At 48.1% G+C, this 20,778-nt stretch overlaps 1 protein-coding gene across 1 annotated transcript; it reads right to left on the bottom strand.

Annotated features, from left to right (window-relative positions):
- Positions 1-8,771: 8,771 nt before the first annotated feature.
- CMTM6 (CKLF like MARVEL transmembrane domain containing 6) lies at positions 8,772-16,066 on the bottom strand. The gene is made up of 4 exons (XM_088521053.1): positions 15,863-16,066; positions 12,151-12,327; positions 9,780-9,878; positions 8,772-9,029 (listed from the first exon to the last, which is right to left on the bottom strand). Exons 1-4 carry the CDS (start codon positions 15,986-15,988, stop codon positions 8,886-8,888), a joined length of 546 nt encoding a protein of 181 aa, XP_088377179.1. The 5' UTR covers positions 15,989-16,066; the 3' UTR covers positions 8,772-8,885.
- Between the last annotated feature and the right edge of the window lie 4,712 nt (positions 16,067-20,778).

The following is a 20,778-nucleotide window of genomic DNA, read 5'->3' as shown; positions in this document are numbered from 1 at the left end:
GAGCCTGAACGCTGGGTGGAGAAAAGGCTGTTCCTGATCCGTGGCTGCACTGTGCTCCCTCTCCCAGTGCTTTTCCAGCCTCCCACGCCACCCTGAGAAAAGAACATTAGGGGAATTTCATGCTGTCCAACAGCCAAAGATTTCCTGGATGGCGCTCTGTGATCAGCCAAAGAATCTGCTTTGCTGCAAGTGTGCTTGTAAATAGTGGATCAAGAGAAGTAAGTGACAGGGTCCCCTTTCAGTTTGTGCCAAAGACACAGGGCTAAGGCACGTCTGCAGCTCTTACGACAGTGCTGGGTCCAGAGACTCATCAGATGCTCATATTGCAGGATGTTTTCAGGCTGGAAAAGTGACATTTCTGCTGGCATAGGTTCCTCACTTCCCCCATATCCTCCCTGTGAAACATGCCTGCCAGGAACAGCGGAGTTTTGCTGTTATCACCAGCTTTACCAAGGGTGTTTGAATGACAACCCTGTCTGTCAGGCGCTGTGGCACCGCACTCATGCCGTTCTGCCTGCAAAAGTGATCTGAGTTTTCTTTAGTGCCGGCCTCATTTGGAAAGCGCCATCTGTCTGGGACTTTGTTGAATATTGAGTTCCAGGTATTTCTTAAAAATAAACTATGTTTGTTATTGGGATGATGTAACGACTGTGAGAATAAGATTGCTCCCTTGCTTCTTTTTCTTTTTCCTTTTTTTTTTCTCCCTCTTACTAAACCAGTGTTTTTCCATGTGTGTTCCCCCTCCCTGTGCTGTATGTGGATGTGCTGGTCTCTGACTACGGCATCCAAAATTTGTCCATCCTCTGAGACAGGTGTAGTGTTTTCTTTAAGCCAACACAGGTGCAGTTTGGAGTGTTTTTTTTTTTTTTTTTTTTTTTTTTTTTTTTTTTTTGCTGAAACCCAAAATACAAATTTTGGGGGAAGAAAAGGAGTAGTTTCATACTGCACGAAAAACTGATGTTTGATCTATGGGGATTTGAGATGAGGCAGAGAGTGGGTAACAGTGTTTGTGCAGGTAGAAACAAGGAAGGTGAGAAGGGGAAATGAAACTATTACAGAAGAGAGGAAGGATGGCTCTGAAAGGGTTGAGGACCACACTGCTGGATGAAGACACTGCAGGTTATGTGACAACTCTTCAGCTGCTCTGGAATGGCTGCATTTTGTACAATATGAAACACAAAGGACTGGGTTCTTCCCCCCTAAAAAGGCTTAGGGAAAAAATCGCTGTGCAGGTGGGGAGGTGAACGGTCGCCCACGGCTTGCATCCTGCCAAGCTCCTGCTGAAGCCGCTGTCACGGTGAAATGGAAGCAGCCTGGCCGTGCCTGGGACAGCGCTTCCAGCAGGTAGGAAACTCGAAAGGTGCTTATAGCACCAAGGGGTTTCCTGCCTCAAGAGTGAGGTTTTTAGTTTCACGTACACATAAAATGTAGGTCCCCGAGTCTTTGGCGGTGTTCTGGCTTAACGCGGTCAAGCCTGACTTTGAAAGGCTGGTGTGGGGCAGCCGAGGCCGCGGGGGGTGGGGGCGCAGGGCGGCCGTGTCCCTTAGCCGCGAGGTTGCTGCCTCATGAGGAGGCGGCCCCGGCCGTGTGCGCACAAGGCCGGGCAGGGCGGCTCGGAGGCGGCCGCAGCGGGAAGCCCACGGCGCGTCCCGAGCGAGGAGCAGCGCTCCGTGGGGCTGGTGTTGGCAGCGCTTCCCCGGAGCGCGCGCTCGTTGCGGGCCACTGAGCTGTGGCTCTGCGGAAAGGAGCCCGTGAGGAGTGTTTCTGAGAGCAGGTCCTCACCAGGCAAGGGCAGGCCCGCTCCCAGGGGAGACCTGTGGGCAAGTGCCGTGCAATGGGCAGCCTCTGCTGCCAGCTAGGCAGTAGATAAGAGGAATTCAATTTAAATGCCTTTTTTTTGTGTGTATCCTGGCTTGAACCGAGTTAAGTTACTCGAGCCTTAGAGCTAACTCACTAGGGCTCATTTTTGATAAAGAGCTCACTGTTGCAGCAGCCCGCGTGCAAACATGGGCTGTCGAGCCCTTTAGCCGCCTGCAGCCCCAGAGCACCAGCAGCGCCCGCTGCAGATGGAGGAACTGCCACCTCCGGCAGCAGCCAAGGAGCAGCATCCGGCCCGCTGCACTTAGGTGCGACGGGGCACTGTGGGAGCAGTGCAAAGTAGAGGAGCAACCTGCTGCTCCAAGAGTTATCCCTGCACGTCAGGCTTGGTGAGGGCTGCGGCGGTAACGCTGTGCCCTCCCCGGCTGGCTGCCCTGTGCGCAGAGCCAGAGCAGCGGCTGAGGAAGCACCTGCAGGTTTCTGGGGCTGAGTGAGGGGCCACCCCAGAGCCGCCCGGCTTTCGGAGCAGGGCCGTGCATAGGTGCCGTGGGAGGCTGAGTTAGGAGCAGGCTGGCGGGGCATTGCTCCCTGCAGGAGAAAGCAACACATGCAGAGTCCTTTCTAAGTTAAGCATGTCTGAAACCGTTGCTTTTTCCTTGCATGATTGTGCTTGCGCAGGAAGAGCTCCACCAGCCCAGCAGCCCTCTCAGCACAGGAGGAATTAGGGCAGGGCCCTGGAAATGCTGGGAAAACAAAATAGCAGGTACAGGCTTAGAGGCAGCTCACCCTCAGGCACACAAAGGCAGACCAGGACACTGGAGCCAATGTTCATCCTGCATGTGGTTTTACTGTCCGAACTGAGCAAACGCGGTTCCCTGGGGGGAAATCAGCAAGTGTCTCGAGGGAGATTTGCATGGGATGAGCCCAAGCGCCCACTGCGTTGCCCTGCGTCCCAGGTGCGGCAGCACAGGCTGCTCTGCGCGCGGGCCCTCCCCGCCGGCAGCTCTGCTGCTACGAGAGTCCCAGGCATGCAAGAAGCCACCCGCCACGGGCTGCCCTGGCTTCTGCATCAGTAAATCACGCCTGGCATAAAACTTAATGAGCTGCCCCTGCCTTGTTTGTGAACCCCAGCCAAACACGGGCACAGCGCTGCAGCTGTGGCTGTTACAGCAAAGGGCTCCATTGATAACCTCCTGTGCAGCAGGTTGTGGTGCACAAGAACGGGGTAATTATGTCCTTGTTACCCTCAAAGGAGATGCACAGCTGCCAGAAACAAGAGTTTATGATTAAAAACCCGCAACAAGTCAAGGACAGCATTTCATTCATTTGTAAAAGAAAAGGCTGCTTGTGTTGACTTGACAGTTGTTTTCAGTGTTGTGTGGTGCATGCTCCGATAGGCCACCCCATCCTGGCTGTTTCGAGAACCAGCACCAGGTATAAAATGTGCCCATGGTGAAGTTCAACACAGATTAGAGAAACGGGAATGGGAGGCAGAACCTCAACAAGCAGAACTTCAACAACATGAACATCAACAGCTAAGGGCTAAGCACTTAGCCCGACCGGCTCCCACGCAGCTCACCAGGCGCCCGGCAGCAGAGCCCGGGTGGGCGTTCGCCCCGTGCTGTCCCCCTGGGCCGCCCGGGAGCCGCGATGCCGACGAGCGCTTCTGCTGTCACCTCTGTGGATGCTCCGGCCCTCACCCCAGTGCTTGACAGCTTCCAAACAGCCACAGCCATTTATCTTCCTAGTCCTGTTCTAATACTTGGCCAAGAGATAAGAAGTCACAAGAACTAAAGTGAGTGAGTGCTCAGGACACCCTGGCTGTCAGAGTGTGCAAGAAGGCCTGTCTGGCATTCGTCACTGCAGCCTTTGCCAGCGTTTCTGTTTGGAGCCCCTTCCCAGCACAAATCACTTGCACTTTGGCCATTGGGCTTCTCTCCTTTGGCTTACACGGAATCTGGCCATCTGGGTACTGCCTGTCCCTACCCACAAGCTACAGCCTGGCAGCTGAAACCACAAAATCTTCAGAGCTGCAGTACTTGTCAGGAGCTTGGCTTTGTAGTAAAGGAGAGTTACAATATCGTCTGCCTAGATATAAAATAAAATTAGAAAAATATCAACCAGAAAACAAGCCCCACAAACCTTTACATAAGCAATCTGGAAGGGCAAAGTACCTCCCTGAGACAATGCTGATCTGCTGTTGTCACAGCCGCTGCCGGCTACGCTCTGAGAAATGCGCAGCTGATGGCAACCAGGTCGCTGAACACACATCAAGGCACAGCTGTGCAGGAGCAGAGCGGGGCTGCAGCCCCAGCGCGTGCGTGGCTGGGAGAGGGAGCCTCTCCCCAGGCAGGTCCTTTGCCCTCTCGCGGGCAGACCTCTCCCTGCAGCCTCACGATTCCCGGGGTCCCCACGGGAGCAGGGACAGCAGCTCCCTGGATTGCCCTGCCCCAGCGGGGGCTCGCAGTGACCCTGCTCGCAGCGACAGCACCGCAGCTGCGCTCCCCGCGCTGCCATCCACCCCGCATTCACCCACGCTCTGTAAATCCACCACACACATCCCTTCTATGGCAGTATTTTAAAACACTAGAGGCCTTTTTTAGCTCATCATTAACTTAACTCAATAACTTAAAATTTCATAAAGTTGCCAGAGATAAGTGGAAAGGGAGACTTTCACCTTTGATGTTTCGATGCAGATAGATAAAAGTAAACCATGTCATTCCAATTTCTGCACAGACTATGAAAAAAGTGCCTTTATTTTCTGCCTCACAAACTGTAACATATGGGACCACGCAGGCAGAAGACCAGCAAGCAGTAAGCAACTTGCTGGATTATTCCACAAAAAGGCGACCTGGGCAGAGAACACGTGGGTTTATCTTCCTTCCCGCCTCCCTGGTGAACAAAGATTTCTGAAGGACCCCGTGGCTCCCCCTCAACCGAGTAACTTGGTTGTCTACATTTTTCAACTCGAGATGAAATTATTTCCTCTTGACACCATCTTCTGGTTTGTGCTCCTTCCTCTAACAGGTCTGACACTTTATTTATCTTGTTTTTCAGTCTGGCACTTCATCTATCTTATTTTTTTCAATTCCAATAGCCCAGAGAGTAGGAAACCAGCACGTGAATGACCCTTGTCACAGTTAGTAGAGACCGTAGTAGCCATAAAGCCTGTTACAGACTAGTCAGGTTGAACCCTGTGGGATGCAGCAATACTGCCCTGGCTGGACCTTTCCTCGGGGAAACTTCCAGCTGTGCAGGGCTCCCAGGTGGAGCCCACTGCCCTGCACCAGGCTGAGCACAATGATGCGAGCTCCTTCCTGCACACCGGGAACACGGAGTGAGGTTATTTCCTGCGCTGTGTGCCAGGAGAGCGGCAGCGTGAGAACAGATCGGAAGCAGCAGAGATGAGAAACACTCTGGAGTTACTTACTAATGTTTTATTTAAGAAAAATGATTACAAAATATTTTAGAAACCTCATAAGACCAGAAAAGCATCATACATTAAAAAGACCACAGGTTTAGAATGGAAAAATATTTAAGCATTTTGGAGTGCTTTTACTGAAAAGTCAACGCAACATTGGCTACGGGACTACATAAAAATTTTACAATATCTAACCATTGTATTAGCAATCTCATTCAGTAATCAATATAAGTCACTTAAAAGTCTCACAGGTGAAGTGGCATTAAACTTTACGCTGTTCAGTACTATCTAGGTATCTGCGATACACTTACAGCAGTGAGCTGAAACAAAGATTAATCTCCATCGTAAAGGCACTTACTAGTATCTTGATTTGTTTTCACAATATTACACAACCTTTCAAAAAATCGCACTAAATATTCCCCTTCACTGCAGAATGCGCGGTTTTTATTGCACCAATTTGAACAGAACTGGGATTGCCACGATGGCTGTTGTGCATAACCATCTTGTGCAGAGCTCTGGGAATTGTGTGGGATAAAAATCACTGCATTTTTGAGGTAGAGGGTGGACGGGTAGGACTGAATTGTAACAGACTTTAACTCTCCCCTGCAATTTTCAAGAACAGACTAAAAGCAGCAAGGCACAATCCCTTTACACATTTGAGCCCCAAGGGAGAAAAATCACGACTGTAACAGTAACATGGGCTGAACGGAGAACACGGAACAGCCTCCGCGATGTGCACGAGGCACGTGCGGGTTTTCCCAGCGGGAAACAAACAGCCCAGCCACGGGCTTCACTTGTGTTTCACGCAGCGCAGTGCTCACTTGAGAGAGGAGAAAGCAAAGGGGAAACTGAGGAGGGGGTTGCTCATCACTGCTGGAGCCCCCAGCGCTCTCCGGAGGGAGCACCTAAGCCACCTCGGTGCCACCCAGCCCAGGTAGCTTCAGCGTTGGAAACAGCAGGTTTAAGCAAAGCAGCCTGCGCTCGTGCAGGCTGGGGAGCCTCTTTGGTGACAGCCCGGGAGGGACAGGAGACGCCCGTGACATGTGCAGAGCTCCTGCAGAGCCAGGTCCTTCATCCAGCTCCCACCGCATCCTCCGGCATCGGCGTAATGGAGAGCGGGACACTCAGCACCCGGCTCGGAAGGGTGAGAGGCCTCTCGGGAGAGCAGGCAGGAGCCTGCGGAGCGGCAGGGCGGTCCCTCCACTGCTGCCTCTGCGCCCACTGGCCACCACGCGGGACACAACTGCTTGTAACAGCTACAGCGGCACTGGGCAGCACAGCCAGAGACTGGGAAGGAACAACCTGAGGAGCGCTAAGGAGCCATCCGAGAGGGGCCAGGGAGGCCCTCACACCAGTAACACGTTGCAGCTCGAGCTGCACTGCGCTCTCCTCACCGGTGCAGCGTCAGCAGGCCATAGCGCACAGGAGGAAAGGTGGAGAGGACGGGACAGATCCCTTGCAACACCCGTGATGTAGGCATGAAAACCGAAAACAGCACTTGGGCAGGGCGAAACCTACAGGAAAACGGCAGAGAACTGTAACGCTCATGTATTTTCAAGATGAGAAAAATCGAAGTTTGACGGAAAAGGTAACTGAGGGTAAAGCCCTGCCTTCACGCTGCATTGCTTAATAAATATCAGCAGCACAGTCTTATCGTTACATTATACCTACAGCTTTAACTATGTATCAAGCCTTAGAGCCTATGGTCATTTTGATACGAACACAAGTCCAGTAGTATCCTGGGATGTAAGCAGGGAAAAAAAATCTGAAAATGTTAATCACAGGCATGGACACAAACCCAAAAGGAAGAAGCTATAGCTGTGACAGAGGTTTTTCACTTTGGATAGTTCATATCACCAGCAACCTTGCTTGTAAACAAAACGTACCTCTACCTACCTGCTTTTGAGAGAAAGTTACAGCAAGCTTTGTACAACCAGATCAATATCACGTTTTAATGCAAATAGACACAAATAAATATGAGAACACAACAGTCCAAAGAAGAGGTTTCTTCTTCACAAAGCAGGAAATTCCCTGAAGGGAAGCAAGTATTTTATGGATGGCTCTGAAACCAACCTGCAGCTTCCACTCGATGCCTCAGATCCCCAGGCAAAGTGTAGTGTTGGGATTAAGGTCTCGGAGCACAGAGAGGAAACGCCACCAACGAGCAGTGTCACGTTCACCGGAAAGCGGCACAACTGAACAGACTCTGACCTTCCTGTACGGTGCTTCGTCTCACAGCTTCCTCATCCCGTTCCAAAGACAGCAACGCTCGGCCAGCTCCTGCGGGGCTTAGTCTCCGTGCTGCCACCTCAGGTTACACGACTGGTGATCTCTTGCACTAGGGCACTAGAGAACTGGAGCTAACACCTGGAAGACAAGGCAGATGTCACAGGAACTCGGGCAGGACCTGGTTTTGCTTCATCAGATTTTTCTCATTTGTGCTGGCACGTAGGAACAGCCCCTGCTCTGCGGCAGTCGTGCTGCTTGTCTGCTTCCCTCCAAGCGAAGTCGAGAGGTTTCGTTTCTCCCTGGGACACCTGAAAGAAACGTCTCTTGGCCACTTCTGCGGCCACCACAAGCTGCGGCCCCATTGCTTGCTGGGCAAGTTGCAGCTCTTGCAGCCCGTTGCTCTGCAGACAGGTCAGTGACACAGGAGCGCTAGCGCTGACTCACGGAATCACACGTTATTCATCAGCTCCCCAGCTGAGCTAGCCAGGAGCAGGAAGGCTCAAACCAGCGGCATATCCATTGGCAAAAAAAAAAGTGGTAGAATTTTTGAGCCCTCTGGCAAAACTCCCCGTGAAGTGCGCTAAGGCAACTGCAGCTGGTCTTCACCCCCAACCTTGCATTTGGCAGGCAGTACTGACGTGCTGCTGTGTTCTGCCCATGGTATTTCCAAGTGCTACTTTTTAGGTTAATTCTTGCAGCTATTTGTCCTTGAACCTTCGCAGCTTTGGTTGCTTTTGAAACAATTTGAAAGGAGATTCTGGAGCACAATTTTAAACATCGGCAACCACAGGATGCAGAGCTGTCTCTCTAATACAGCATTAAACTATTCCCCATAAAAACCCAATACTCATCATTTCATTAAACTGAGCTCCATGGACAGAACTGTACCGAATAGTAAAAGCAAAACAAAAACCCTTATGGAAGGATCAGTATTTCTTGTGAGGCTGTAACTAGGTACCCCTTTTACATTCATAGTTTGATCAGTGTGTAAAAAAAAATACAATTTATAATTAGTAACAGAAGTATCTGGTCCATTTGTATAGAAAATCTCTTTAGAACATAACTCTGAATTTATACACCATAAATTACCTTTTAATAATGATCCTTACTGAAAATCAAATCAGCACACTCTTGCCCTTAAATTATTGTAATTAATTAGACATTTTTTTTTTTTTTAGTATATGCCAGGGCATATACCTGGCAGATACGCTTGGGCAGTTATTAAGCAGGACCAGTTACCTCCAGAATTATATAGAACATGATGCCAAAACACCATTGCTAGACCGAAAGATCGATCAAAACTTGTGAGCAATGCCTACAAAATTGATTAGAAGGAAAAGAGAGAGTAAGTTATTTACAGTGCACAGAAACCTCTTTTTAGTTTGCTTGATGAGAAAAATAACCGCCAAGTTTAGCTTTACTTATTCAGTGGCTGACTTTCTGTGACAGTCTGAATGTGGGCAGGATTTTCAGAACGACTTTCAGTGGCTTGTTTCTGTTTATCCAAATAATTCATAACCCCTTCTGCTAAAAATGCAATACTTGCAAGAAATCCAAATGCCTGTGAAAGAGAAAGAAACACGTGATGTAAAATCTGTAAACATCAATGGCATTCAAACACTTCTATGGAAGTTAATAACTCCCATATATTAAGTTTCCAATCATCCTTAAATTGGTGGTTCCATTTAAGTTAGAAACAGGTCAGAAATTTTAATTGTAGTGCATTTATTCAAGAGTTTTTACACTTCTCATTCTTTCAATCAAATGTGAATCTTACAATATAGCCTGACCAGCCACTAACATTAGAAATATTAGTTTAACTTGGAAAAAAAATTTAAAAAGATAATAAAGAAGTATGGAATAATTTTTCCAACTCCAGGAAAAAAAATGAAAACCTCATCCTTTTTCATTCAAGAATAATGTCAAATTTCAAACTGATACATTCACAATTCCAAGATCATTTAAGAAATGCCACAAAAAGGAGGAATTATGCATTCCACAGCAGCTCTTCAGCCCTGAGCCCCTCAGCCTTCTCAGAAAGAGGCAAGCAGAGCTGCTTTTTCAACACACTGGGCTTTCCAGCAGCAGCCAGGGGTACCTGCTCTTTCGATTTCCTCAGGGAGGTTTCTAGAAGATCTGAAACATCTAGAAACTCTGAAATAGCTAATTGCTCCTGAAACATCCCAGCCTAGGAGACACACTGAATTTTGTGCCTAGTTTCTTGCCTGCAGAGGCAGATGTGATGTTTAAAGGGAACAGGAGTTAAGAAACAAGATAAATCCACAGTAAATGATACAATTTTTATACTTACACATGCAGCATTTTCTAAATGAGATCCAGAGCTGGTTGCAGCAAACACTACTGAAGCTAACAGAAATATGCCACCTATGCATGGCATAGCATAAAAATTCTGCAAATATAAAAAGAATGTGTCAAAGAATTGTACTATACTACCTGAAAAGAAGAAATATCATAACAGCAGCCATGTTAATCTGCCAGGGCATGTGTACTTGGAAACTTTTTAAAAATCAATCAATCAATCAGTTTACATACCAAACAACACGCAACATATCAACCATGTGAAGGAGTCTGTATTACATACGCCCCTTTTTCTGCCCTTTTAAATATTGTGCTCATTCCATCCAACTTGTTTCACAGTCTAATTCAGGCTCAGGTCTATAGTCTTAGCCTCACTCTAGTTGAAAAGCATTTGGGAAAAAAGAAACCTGCAAATTAATGTGCTCGCTGAAATGTCTTCCTGCACTCCCTTACGTGTCCCTTCACGTTAAAACCCTACTGCTTGCTCGGCAGAGAGGCAGGAAGGGACACGCACAAGGCTCCCAAGTGCAATACTCTTGCTAGCTCCACAGATCAGCTTAGTGCCACCACTGGAAATGGCCTGGAAATATAAAAGCATGAACTATAATGGGTATGGTTAGTATCAAAGAGGATGTAGGCTTTATGTACTAGAAAAACAGATATTGTAAACAGGCAAATTCCAGGTATCGTGATGGCAGCAGGCTGTGTTCTCTCTCTTACATGCTTACTTGCTTTTATGTGTGTACAGACTTGTGTGTGTATATATGTATACATACATATTTTTAGATATGCAAAATGGTTACTAAGAGCAGTGTTAGTTTGTGCTAAAGTCTTTCACACAAGTCCTAAAACCTTGCACACAATAGTAAGAGGTTTGATTCATACCAACAAGATCACAGTGGTCTAGTTAGCACCAGCTCACGACACGAATATACAGAGACTTAAAGGCCAAGAGAGAGATCTTGCACAGTATTTATAAAGAAAGCACAAGTGAATGTTCGTATCATCTAGTTATGTTAAAAATGAAGGAAATCCCAGTTTGCAGAAAAGCAACAGAGGAGCATGCATATACAACACAGCTCTTGTATGCGATTAGTGTGATTCTTCAACTTGAAGTAGCTGTAGATGAGACCATGACAAGATAGCTGTAAAATCAATAAAGCCATGGAAAAGAGGAGTACGAAGAAAAAATCGCTGTCTCGCTCCGTGACAAAGACTCTCTACTGAAACCATCAGAGGGCAAGCCAACGCCAGTTCCACTTTGTGGATTCACTGCCACAGAACACAGCAGTAATCCAAAATACAAAGGGAGTCAAAAATACTCTAGAAAAATGGATATCAGTAATGCTATTAGCTACACTGCAGGTCCTGAGCCAGAGAGTCCTTCAGGAAGTTTCTAAAACACTGAATGTGATGGGCTATTAGCTCCTCTGCCTTTATGGGCAGGGGACATAGAAATGGATATCTGTTTCTCATATGTCTCTGCCCACATCATTAACATCAGTGATTAAAACATTAGTATCAAAATTGACTCCACATTATTTATATTATGTTTGTAGCAATAGTTTGTCTTTTTAAATGAAATAATCTGTTTCCGTCGAAATACAAGAAATATTTCCTCACATTTTACGAAACCTGAACTGTGGTTCTCCCTCTGCTCCTACCCTTCCCCCAGTACAATCTTGGAAAGGAAGGAAAAAAATCCTCTTCCCGGGATAGGAAGAAAACAAAAAGAGTATTTTTAAAATTAGCCCTCTTTTGTTTCTTTTGTCACGAAGAGGGGGGAAAGAGGCTCTTTCATAACATGAGGTTATATGAAATTTGTCACAGCAAAGAAAACAACTTACTGCAAAAAAGCCTCAGTCCCAGAAGGGCAGACACTACAATTCAACTGTAAAAATGTTGTGGTCTGTGCAGTACAGCAGGATGCTCTGAAGAGGCTGTATGAAACTTAACCGTGCCAAAGAAAATGCATCCCCTAGCAGGGAAAAAATGTCTGCTGTTTCCAGTAGAGACCAGTTAGTTTCCTGATTCAATGCCCCAGCTTAAATGCATCATGTCTCACAGTAACCAACATGACAAATTTGAAAGTTTCTAATATAAAATGAACCCTTAAAGTTGAAGGGGCTGTTATTTATTACATTATCGTGTAATATAATAAATAGGTATAACATATAGTTTACATGATATTTAGCAAATAACTGTAAAGAACCTCAACGTACACTTTAAACACTAAAGAAAAAACATGCTTTCTGCATAGCCTTTTAATTCCACAGTAGTCTTTATGCACCTACTTCAAACAGTTTGTTTAAAAAGTTTGTTTTTAAGCTTAAAAAATGTTGTTTTTATTTTTCTCTGCTTACCACTCTCTCCACGTTTTCCTTCCCAAACCGTTCGTACGCAGCCGTGCAGTACAGGCAGAGGGCCAGGAGGCTCAGCAGCAGCGCGCTGCAGCTCGTGAACTCAAAGAAGTAAAGGCCGCCGCACCTCAGGGGGTTCTCCACAACCTCCTCGCAAATAACCGCCAGCAGGGAGAAAAGCTGCAAACAGATAACGTGCCAAGTTAGAGCGAGTCTTTAGTACCTTCACAAAGAGACATCTCCGCTATTAACGCTAAGGAAGGCAGCTGTAAGAAAAACCCTCAGTCTAAGAACCCTGCACCGTTCTGTGCCATACTACAATTGCATTTAATCTTGATTTAATCTTAAAAAGAAGCGTCACCACCCGCAATCCCTAAAGATACTGATCCAATCTACCACCCTGAGAGCTACTGCTGCTGTCACCCCCCTGGCTAAGCTTCACAGAAAGCAGATAAGCACCCAGCAATTGGCCCTATGACTCACTAACAGAAGCCGCTTGGCTGCATTTCTAGGAACCAAGGCAGAAGGAAGTTTTACGTTTATACCAGGTCAGACAGCGTTTGATCTATGCAGAAGCTTCTATTCCCCTTCCCGCAGCAGTATCTTGTGAAGAAAGGATGCCAACAAATTCCTACGTAAGTGCTACAAGTCTGCTGATGTTTCTTCTGATGTTTTATGGAATGTGAAAGCTGAGCTTTATTTAAATGCTCTCTCATCTTGGCCACTTTGCTTGTTTTCTTTGTCCTATAGATCCTTGTAGTAAAGAGTTCACCAAATTAAAGCAATACCAAACAAAATTAGTGGGAATCAGATTTGGTCGTACAATCAAGAATGACATAAGGATAATGATCCCATTTTTAATAAGCATACATACGCAATAAAAAGGTCAACAAAAATAACTTTTAAATGTCAAACTCTAGCATTCCAAACAGTCATTTTCCAGTTACTGGCTCATAAAAGGAACTGTGGATGCCCTGTCTGGGTCTCACTCTTGGAAATGGCAAGCCTTTGGTTTCACTTTTCTGGCAATGTAAATAAGAAAAGCCAATTAGCACTGCAACTTCCCCCACTAAGCCAGCTCTCAGAAGGGCCCCTAGAAACATCATGCTTTGAATAGGCAACCATATAAAGTAGGCAGGAACCCCAAAGGGGAGAGAACACATGACCTGAGAAACTGAAATGTTAGGGTCAGGTCTCAGCGTACTTCCTTTTTCTCACAGAGCTGCATTTATCAGGAACCCTCACACCTAGTTCAGTTGCTATAATGAAGGCCCAAGGATTATTTTCAACTCCAAATTTCCGATTTTTAAAAGTGGCGAGTTTTCCTTATTTCAGGATATTTGATTGCAGCGGTGTCCCATCATTTTCTGTGTCACATCTGGCCCAGGGTATCACTCTCTTGTCCTACCACAAAAAAGCATCATTTAACCCCTGCTAAAAGAGCAGTTCCTAACTTCAGTTTGTACATGTATGCAACAGTAAGAAGTTTTTCCTAGTATTAGCCAGAAGGTTACTGTCACTCTGGAATTACTCACTTGCATTTCAATAACACTCTATTGCTGGGGGCAGGATAAATTCCCCGGCCTTCCTAGGCACAGCCAGGAGAGTCCAGTTGTTTTATTCGCTTTCCCAAGAACTTTCCCACCAGGAGCTGCAGCCTCACGCAGCAGCACCGCTCCGGGGCTCCATGCAGCCTCTGGGCACTTGCACGAAGCAGCAGCAGTTTCCTCTGGTCGCTCTTCCACCCAGCAGCACATGCAGAGGCTGCCACTACTGCGGTGATTCCCACCCAAACCTTGGCACAATACTCACTGCCTTCCTCTTTATGCGGAATTTGAGTCAATCACAGTTGTAAAAATTTCACCTACGTAGACCAACCTGGAGTCCCATGCAATAAGCATATCTCTTGATGTCCTTTTGGCCGTTAAGTTTTCATTATACTAAAAAGTTTTGAAAAGATGGGAAATATTACAGTACACACCATTACTAATCATTAGGAAACAAAAAAGGCATTTCTAAGGTCTGGAAAATAGTTTTCTGCAGCTGGTTTCAAAGTATTTTAGAATATATTTGACCACCTCTATAATGAGGACACTAACGATATTCTGAGTGCAAGCGCCTGTTTAGCACAAGTGTCTGGACAGGTGATTGTTAGTGTGCAGTCATAATAATAGCTAATAATCACTATTTTAATCCTAAGGCAGCATTTTAATTACCAGACATGGTAACAGCTATCACCATCACTGAGAATTAAAAAAAAAAAAAAATCTTTCCCAAAATGACAACATTTACTGGGTACCAAGGCTTCTATTCAGGTAAGCAATCAAAGATGTCAGTACATCAGCACATTTGCCTATGCAATGGTGTATTTTAGACAGTGAAACTACTTACATAGATTAAATATTTGGGAGCAATATTGAACCAATCTTATTTTAACAATCTGTAGCAGAAAAAGTAAGAGGCTCTATATTTGTTTGAAGCATTCTTGGGTGTGATTTTTTAAAACCCTTTTAGAAAACATTATTCTTGGCATTATCAGTGTTACCTTTACCAGCACTTAATTCTGCAGTTTTTGGTTGAAGTTTTTGACTGTACAAAACAAAGTTTTAAAAAAATATGTATGCATATATATTTTTTTTTGCAGCAACAAGAGCAACAAGGAAGGATTGGAAACCACCTATGATTCCTTGCAAGCATAAGACATCTGACCAAAAAAGCTGCTTTGCTGACTGGAAAATGTGCAACTGACTCGCGCTGGTTTGTGTGGGTTTCACTAGCTCCCTTTGAGCTCTTCTGGGCAACGCTCCTCACATATCCCTGTCTGCAGCCCCGCGCCTGGACCGGGCACCCAGGAGCCGAGTGGAAACATCACACCTTAACCGGTACGCACCAACATAGCAGGCATCTGCCCAGATTTCTTCCACATTTGCATGTGCAAAGTTTAGCATGGAAGAGCACAGCAAAGGGGCTGTCAGGGCCATGGGGAGCTAGGTTTGGCTCTGAGGACCCAGCTAAACCCTTCCAAATTTGGCCTAAGCCCTATGCCAAGGTTCAACCAAAGGTTTCCACTTCGTTTTCATCCAGTGCAACCCTTGGAAGAAACTGTGAAATTGTTGGTTAGTTTAAACTACGCTAGCACCAAGCAGCAGAACTGCCCTGCATGGCAGTCCTTAACCTTGGTCACACGGCCATCAGACTTTAGCACCTGTTCCTGTAGCTATAAATGACAGAAAGGGAGCAAAACATGTTCCACCTCCATCACAAAACAAGTGGCACTCACTGAATTTACGATACTCTAAATTCGTTCTTCCACATTGGTTTTAACTGCATGAAGCTCAGTACACCACAGCAGATACGGGCTTTCCCTGCTGCAGCTTTGAAGTTAGGCTTCCTCGTCAGGCGAGGTCTTCCTTCGACCCACGGAAGCGACCCAGAACCGCCCTTAGCGGCCAACAGGGGCGCCCACGGGACACCGCGGAGTCACGAGCGAGGAGGCGGGAAGGGGCAACGGGCACCGGGCACCCGCCCCGCGCGCGGCGCCGCCGCCGCCCCTCAGGACCGGCCGTGACTGACGCGGGGTTTCCTGCCCCGCGACGCGGGGGCTCAACCGGCGCGCGCGGCGCCAACGGCCGGCGGGAAGGGAAGGGAAGGGAAGGGAAGGGAAGGGAAGGGAAGGGAAGGGGGTGCCCGGGGCGGCTCGGGGGGACCGACTCACCGCCTGGAGCGCCTTGGCCGCGCGCTGCGGCCAGCGGCGCAGGTGGCGCAGGGTGCAGGGGCAGCGGCGGCGCGGCGCCTTGTTCTGCGGCTCCGTGGTCTCGTTGTAGACGCCCCCGTTGTCCATGGCCGCGCTCCCGCCGCCCAGCTTCCGCGCTACGGGAAAGCGAAAGAGAAAGGGCGGCGGAGAAGTAAAGGGGAAGGCGGCGGCGGCCCCGCCAGGCCCTGGCGGGACAGAAAGGCGTTTCCTGGAGCGAGCGCGGCTGGGAAGTGCCCCGGCCGCCTCCTCCCCTCTCCTCCCCTTCCCTGCCCTGCCCTGCCCTGCCCTCGGCATGTGCTGAGAGAAACTCCCTTTCCTGTCGTTACTTCTGGGTGCGCTTCGGTTTGTTCGAAGTTCATGTGCCTGGGGAAGGCAACAGAGACGCTTTTTGAAGAACCTGCACGATTGCGTGAAAAGGCGAGTTATGAGGACGCTACAGCCTTATTTTTTAACTCCTGCAAGGGTAAGGGCCGAAAAAGGGGAGAAGAAAAAAAAAAAGGCAGTCTAGCCGTGTTTCACGCTGTATGTTCAGCAACAGGCCATACAGGTAGGGAAAAGGTAGGTTGGAGTGGCCCGGGCCTGTGCGTGCCTCCTGCCTTGCTGGATCAGCCGCAGAGGCGGAAGAGCCGGGCAGCCCGTGACTCGCAGGACACGGGCATTTCCAGCGCCATCAACGCGGCTGCCAGAGCGCGGCTCGGCCTTGGGCATTTCCAGCGCCGCCAGCACGGCTGCCGGAGCGCGGCTCGGCCTTGGGCATTTCCAGCGCCGCCAGCGCGGCTGCCAGAGCGCGGCTCGGCCTTGGGCATTTCCAGCGCCGCCAGCGCGGCTGCCGGAGCGCGGCTCGGCCTTGGGCATTTCCAGCGCCATCAACGCGGCTGCCGGAGCGCGGCTCGGCCTTGGGCATTTCCAGCGCCGCCAGCACGGCTGCCGGAGCGCGGCTCGGCCTTGGGCATTTCCTGCGCCATCAACGCGGCTGCCGGAGCGCGGCTCGGCCTTGGGCATTTCCTGCGCCATCAACGCGGCTGCCGGAGCGCGGCTCGGCCTTGGGCATTTCCTGCGCCATCAACGCGGCTGCCGGAGCGCGGCTCGGCCTTGGGCATTTCCAGCGCCATCAACGCGGCTGCCGGAGCGCGGCTCGGCCTTGGGCATTTCCAGCGCCATCAACGTGGCTGCCGGAGCGCGGCTCGGCCTTGGGCATTTCCAGCGCCGCCAGCGCGGCTGCCGGAGCGCGGCTCGGCCTTGGGCATTTCCAGCGCCATCAACGCGGCTGCCGGAGCGCGGCTCGGCCTTGGGCATTTCCAGCGCCGCCAGCACGGCTGCCGGAGCGCGGCTCGGCCTTGGGCATTTCCTGCGCCATCAACGCGGCTGCCGGAGCGCGGCTCGGCCTTGGGCATTTCCTGCGCCATCAACGCGGCTGCCGGAGCGCGGCTCGGCCTTGGGCATTTCCAGCGCCATCAACGCGGCTGCCGGAGCGCGGCTCGGCCTTGGGCATTTCCAGCGCCATCAACGTGGCTGCCGGAGCGCGGCTCGGCCTTGGGCATTTCCAGCGCCGCCAGCGCGGCTGCCGGAGCGCGGCTCGGCCTTGGGCATTTCCAGCGCGGCCAGCGCGGCTGTCGGAGCGCGGCTCGGCCTTGGGCATTTCCAGCGCCATCAACGCGGCTGCCGGAGCGCGGCTCGGCCTTGGGCATTTCCAGCGCCATCAACGCGGCTGCCGGAGCGCGGCTCGGCCTTGGGCATTTCCAGCGCCATCAACGCGGCTGCCGGAGCGCGGGTCGGCCTTGGGCATTTCCAGCGCCATCAACGTGGCTGCCGGAGCGCGGCTCGGCCTTGGGCATTTCCAGCGCCGCCAGCGCGGCTGCCGGAGCGCGGCTCGGCCTTGGGCATTTCCAGCGCCGTCAACGCGGCTGCCGGAGCGCGGCTCGGCCTTGGGCGAGCCCAGCACCAGCCGTGCTGGCAGCGTCAGCCCAGTGCGGGACCGAGCACACGGGTGCGTGCAGGAACATTGGCTATCACCGCTATAGAGGCCCCTACCTTCTGGCTGGCTTTTGTGTCAGTACCTTACAAATAGTCCGTTACAGAGGCCAGCAGCACTCTTTATAAGCGTATTCTGAAGGAATCTTCACTTTTTGTTGTGTTTTCTTTCTTGCCAGTCTCTCAAATCGGGCTTAGCGACACCAGAGTCTCGTATGTGACTAAACTCTATGGTGGTCTGAGGAAAACTGGGCTTATAAAGATGGAAGCAATTGAAAATTTGCCTTTTGAGTTGTTCACAGCATCTGTGGATTTTTGCCATTTACGTTTAAATCTTCACCCATATCTTAAAGCAGCATTTCTAGTTAAGGAACACAGATGTTAAAATATTGAGAGCAACTATCTTGAGAAAGACTGCTTTTCAACGAGACATAGAAATACAATGCCAGCCTGCAAAAGATAAAATACCTTGCAACCTTTTCTTAGTTCCTTCTGTCTTTAAGAGTTGGTTTTCCTGTCCAGGCCTTCTCCAGAAGATACATATCAGAGATGCATGAATTGTGAAGGCCAGCTTACCCCTTAAATCCTGACTTATTTAGGCCTCTTCACTTATTTATTTATAGGGAGATGCATGGAAATGGAACCACAAAAAGCTGCAGTACTGTCTTAAGACCAAGTAACAACCAAGGAATAGAATCAACAACATAGGACTCGATAGCTTAAAAGTATTGAGGGATTATGTTAAAAGATACAGATGCTGCTCTGTGCATAAAAACCTGCAGGTGTTCTTTACTCTCTTCTCAGAGCTATCTTTCAAATATAGGGTCTCAGTTTCTCTTAAAAAGGAAGTACAAATTAAAGCAGTACTTATGATGCTTTAACAAGTCCGTCTAATGGAAATAACTGCAATTAGCTGGCCATGATGTACTGGAAATCCCATTCCAGATGTACATCTATTCATTTCCTTCTGTTTAAGGGCTACAGCTGAAAGCATTTTCCAGATTGAAAAAGTTCACTTTCCTACCCACACATTCAAGGGTGGGAAGGCAGAACAGGAGCTAAAGGTAGGACATTGTGGCTGAGAGGCAGTGTTAAATCCTGAACTACTGTAGTATCTTCAACTAGCTGGAGTGGGAGATTGTTGGAAGCAGGTAAGTAATGAATGACCTAGTTCTCTTCCTCATTACATCTTCTTCAAAGATACCCACCATACAGCGACTAAAAACCAATACCCAGTAATTTGAGAAAACTCCCTCATTAAGGAGACTGCAGTTAACAGTATCTTATCACCTTCGCCTTGCTGAAATAACTTGCAGCAAAGCATGACTAGAAGATGTCGAGTGAACATCAGCCGCAGGAATATGATGGGTGCAGACCAGGGCTGCATCCTGAAGCCCCTGCAGCTCTTTGGAGTCAAAATCAGCAGCTCTGCTGACTTGACTTCATTGCATTCCCCAATGCAGTTGTGGGGTTTTGCATTTCCTTTGAGGAGGACGAGGAAAGGGAAGTAGAGGATTGGGAAAGTAACTTAAAAGCCCAAAGTGCTGAAGGAGAAGGTCTCAGTTTCCCCCAAAGGGTGTTGAGGTTTGTTGCCCTGAGCCGCATGAGAAGCTCACAGGAGACCTGTACGTGCTGCATGCACCGAAGCTCCTTCAGCTCTTGAAGCTGTATTTTTGGGCTCAGCATTGCGACTGAATTTCACAAACACTGATCATCTTCATGATAACATGCTAGAATGTGTGATTTTAAAACAGCTGATGATGAAAATTAGCATTTTTTAACAGCTATTTCCAAGTATCTTTTATGGCACAAGAAGAAAAAAATTCAATTTCTCACATTTTCCATATGCAGGGTTAGGCCAACTCTTAACACTGTTTTCCTCCATTTTTCTGACAAATGTAATGTAGCACAGAGAGAAGCAAGAGACTCTGCAGCATTTGGAGGCTGCACGTGTCCTGCTGCAAAACATCTGCTCACCACCCAGCACGCTGGTAGTTACATTTCAGACACCTCAATATAAAGGTAAGGTTAGTATAGTATGGTAGGTGGCCCATATGGTCCAAAGTACCTATCTATGCACATTACAGCTGAAAAAATATAAAGTAGCTGTCTGGAAATAAAGTGGTTTTTCACCCCAAATTTTCAAGCTGAAGATGTTCAGAACACCTTTATTATAACCAGGACAAATAAAGAACTGATGTGGGAGAGAGCAAGAGAGAAAGAGGAGGAGGAGATAAAAAAAAAAAAAATCCAAACATTTATTTCCAGCTCCTTATGAACAAAGAGCTTGCCCTGAAAGCGCAAAAGAATTAATTTGGTTAATTTCTTTTATAGTGTTTGTTGTTTGCTTTTCCAAGTTAGCCTCATTGTTTTATTTGCTTATTTTTGACCCACTTGATGATGAAAAAAGGAGAAGGTTGGGAGGATCTATTCACCCTACGTTTTCTGAGAGTGGCCTTTAGCAAGGACTCACTTTGTATAGGAGTTTAATTATCTACTCTGTCAAGGTGGTAGTCATGGGCATCTCAGCCCAGGAGGACAAAGTAACCAGACACCTAATCTCAGTCTTATTGGATGGAAACAAGAAGCAAAATCAAGCTATGTATTCAGGAAACAGATTCCTAAATGTTTTCCTTATGTGGTAAAAGTGCTTTAAGGTTTTTTTTTTTTTTTCCAAAAGGTACAAGAGGCTGAAGAGATGGGGACAGCAGCCTCAAGAGAATTTGAACATAAAGGAGCAAAGAGGGCTACAACCTTTAGTCTTGTAGAACTTTAGTCTTGTAGTATAACAGGGCAGAGTAGAGATATACCTTTAAAAATCTTTAAAAAACAAAAGAGCTAGCAGGGTTTCAAAAGCGAAGAACATTTAGAAACTTCAAAGATGAAGAAGTGATTTTTTTTTAAGA

This window comes from Tinamus guttatus, unplaced genomic scaffold, assembly GCF_059628265.1.
Source record: "Tinamus guttatus ecotype Peru unplaced genomic scaffold, ASM5962826v1 Tinamus_guttatus_pri_ptg000115l, whole genome shotgun sequence".
NCBI lineage: Eukaryota > Metazoa > Chordata > Aves > Tinamiformes > Tinamidae > Tinamus > Tinamus guttatus.
Note: the sequence above shows the minus strand (reverse complement) of the source record. Positions and strands in the feature narration are given on the sequence as shown.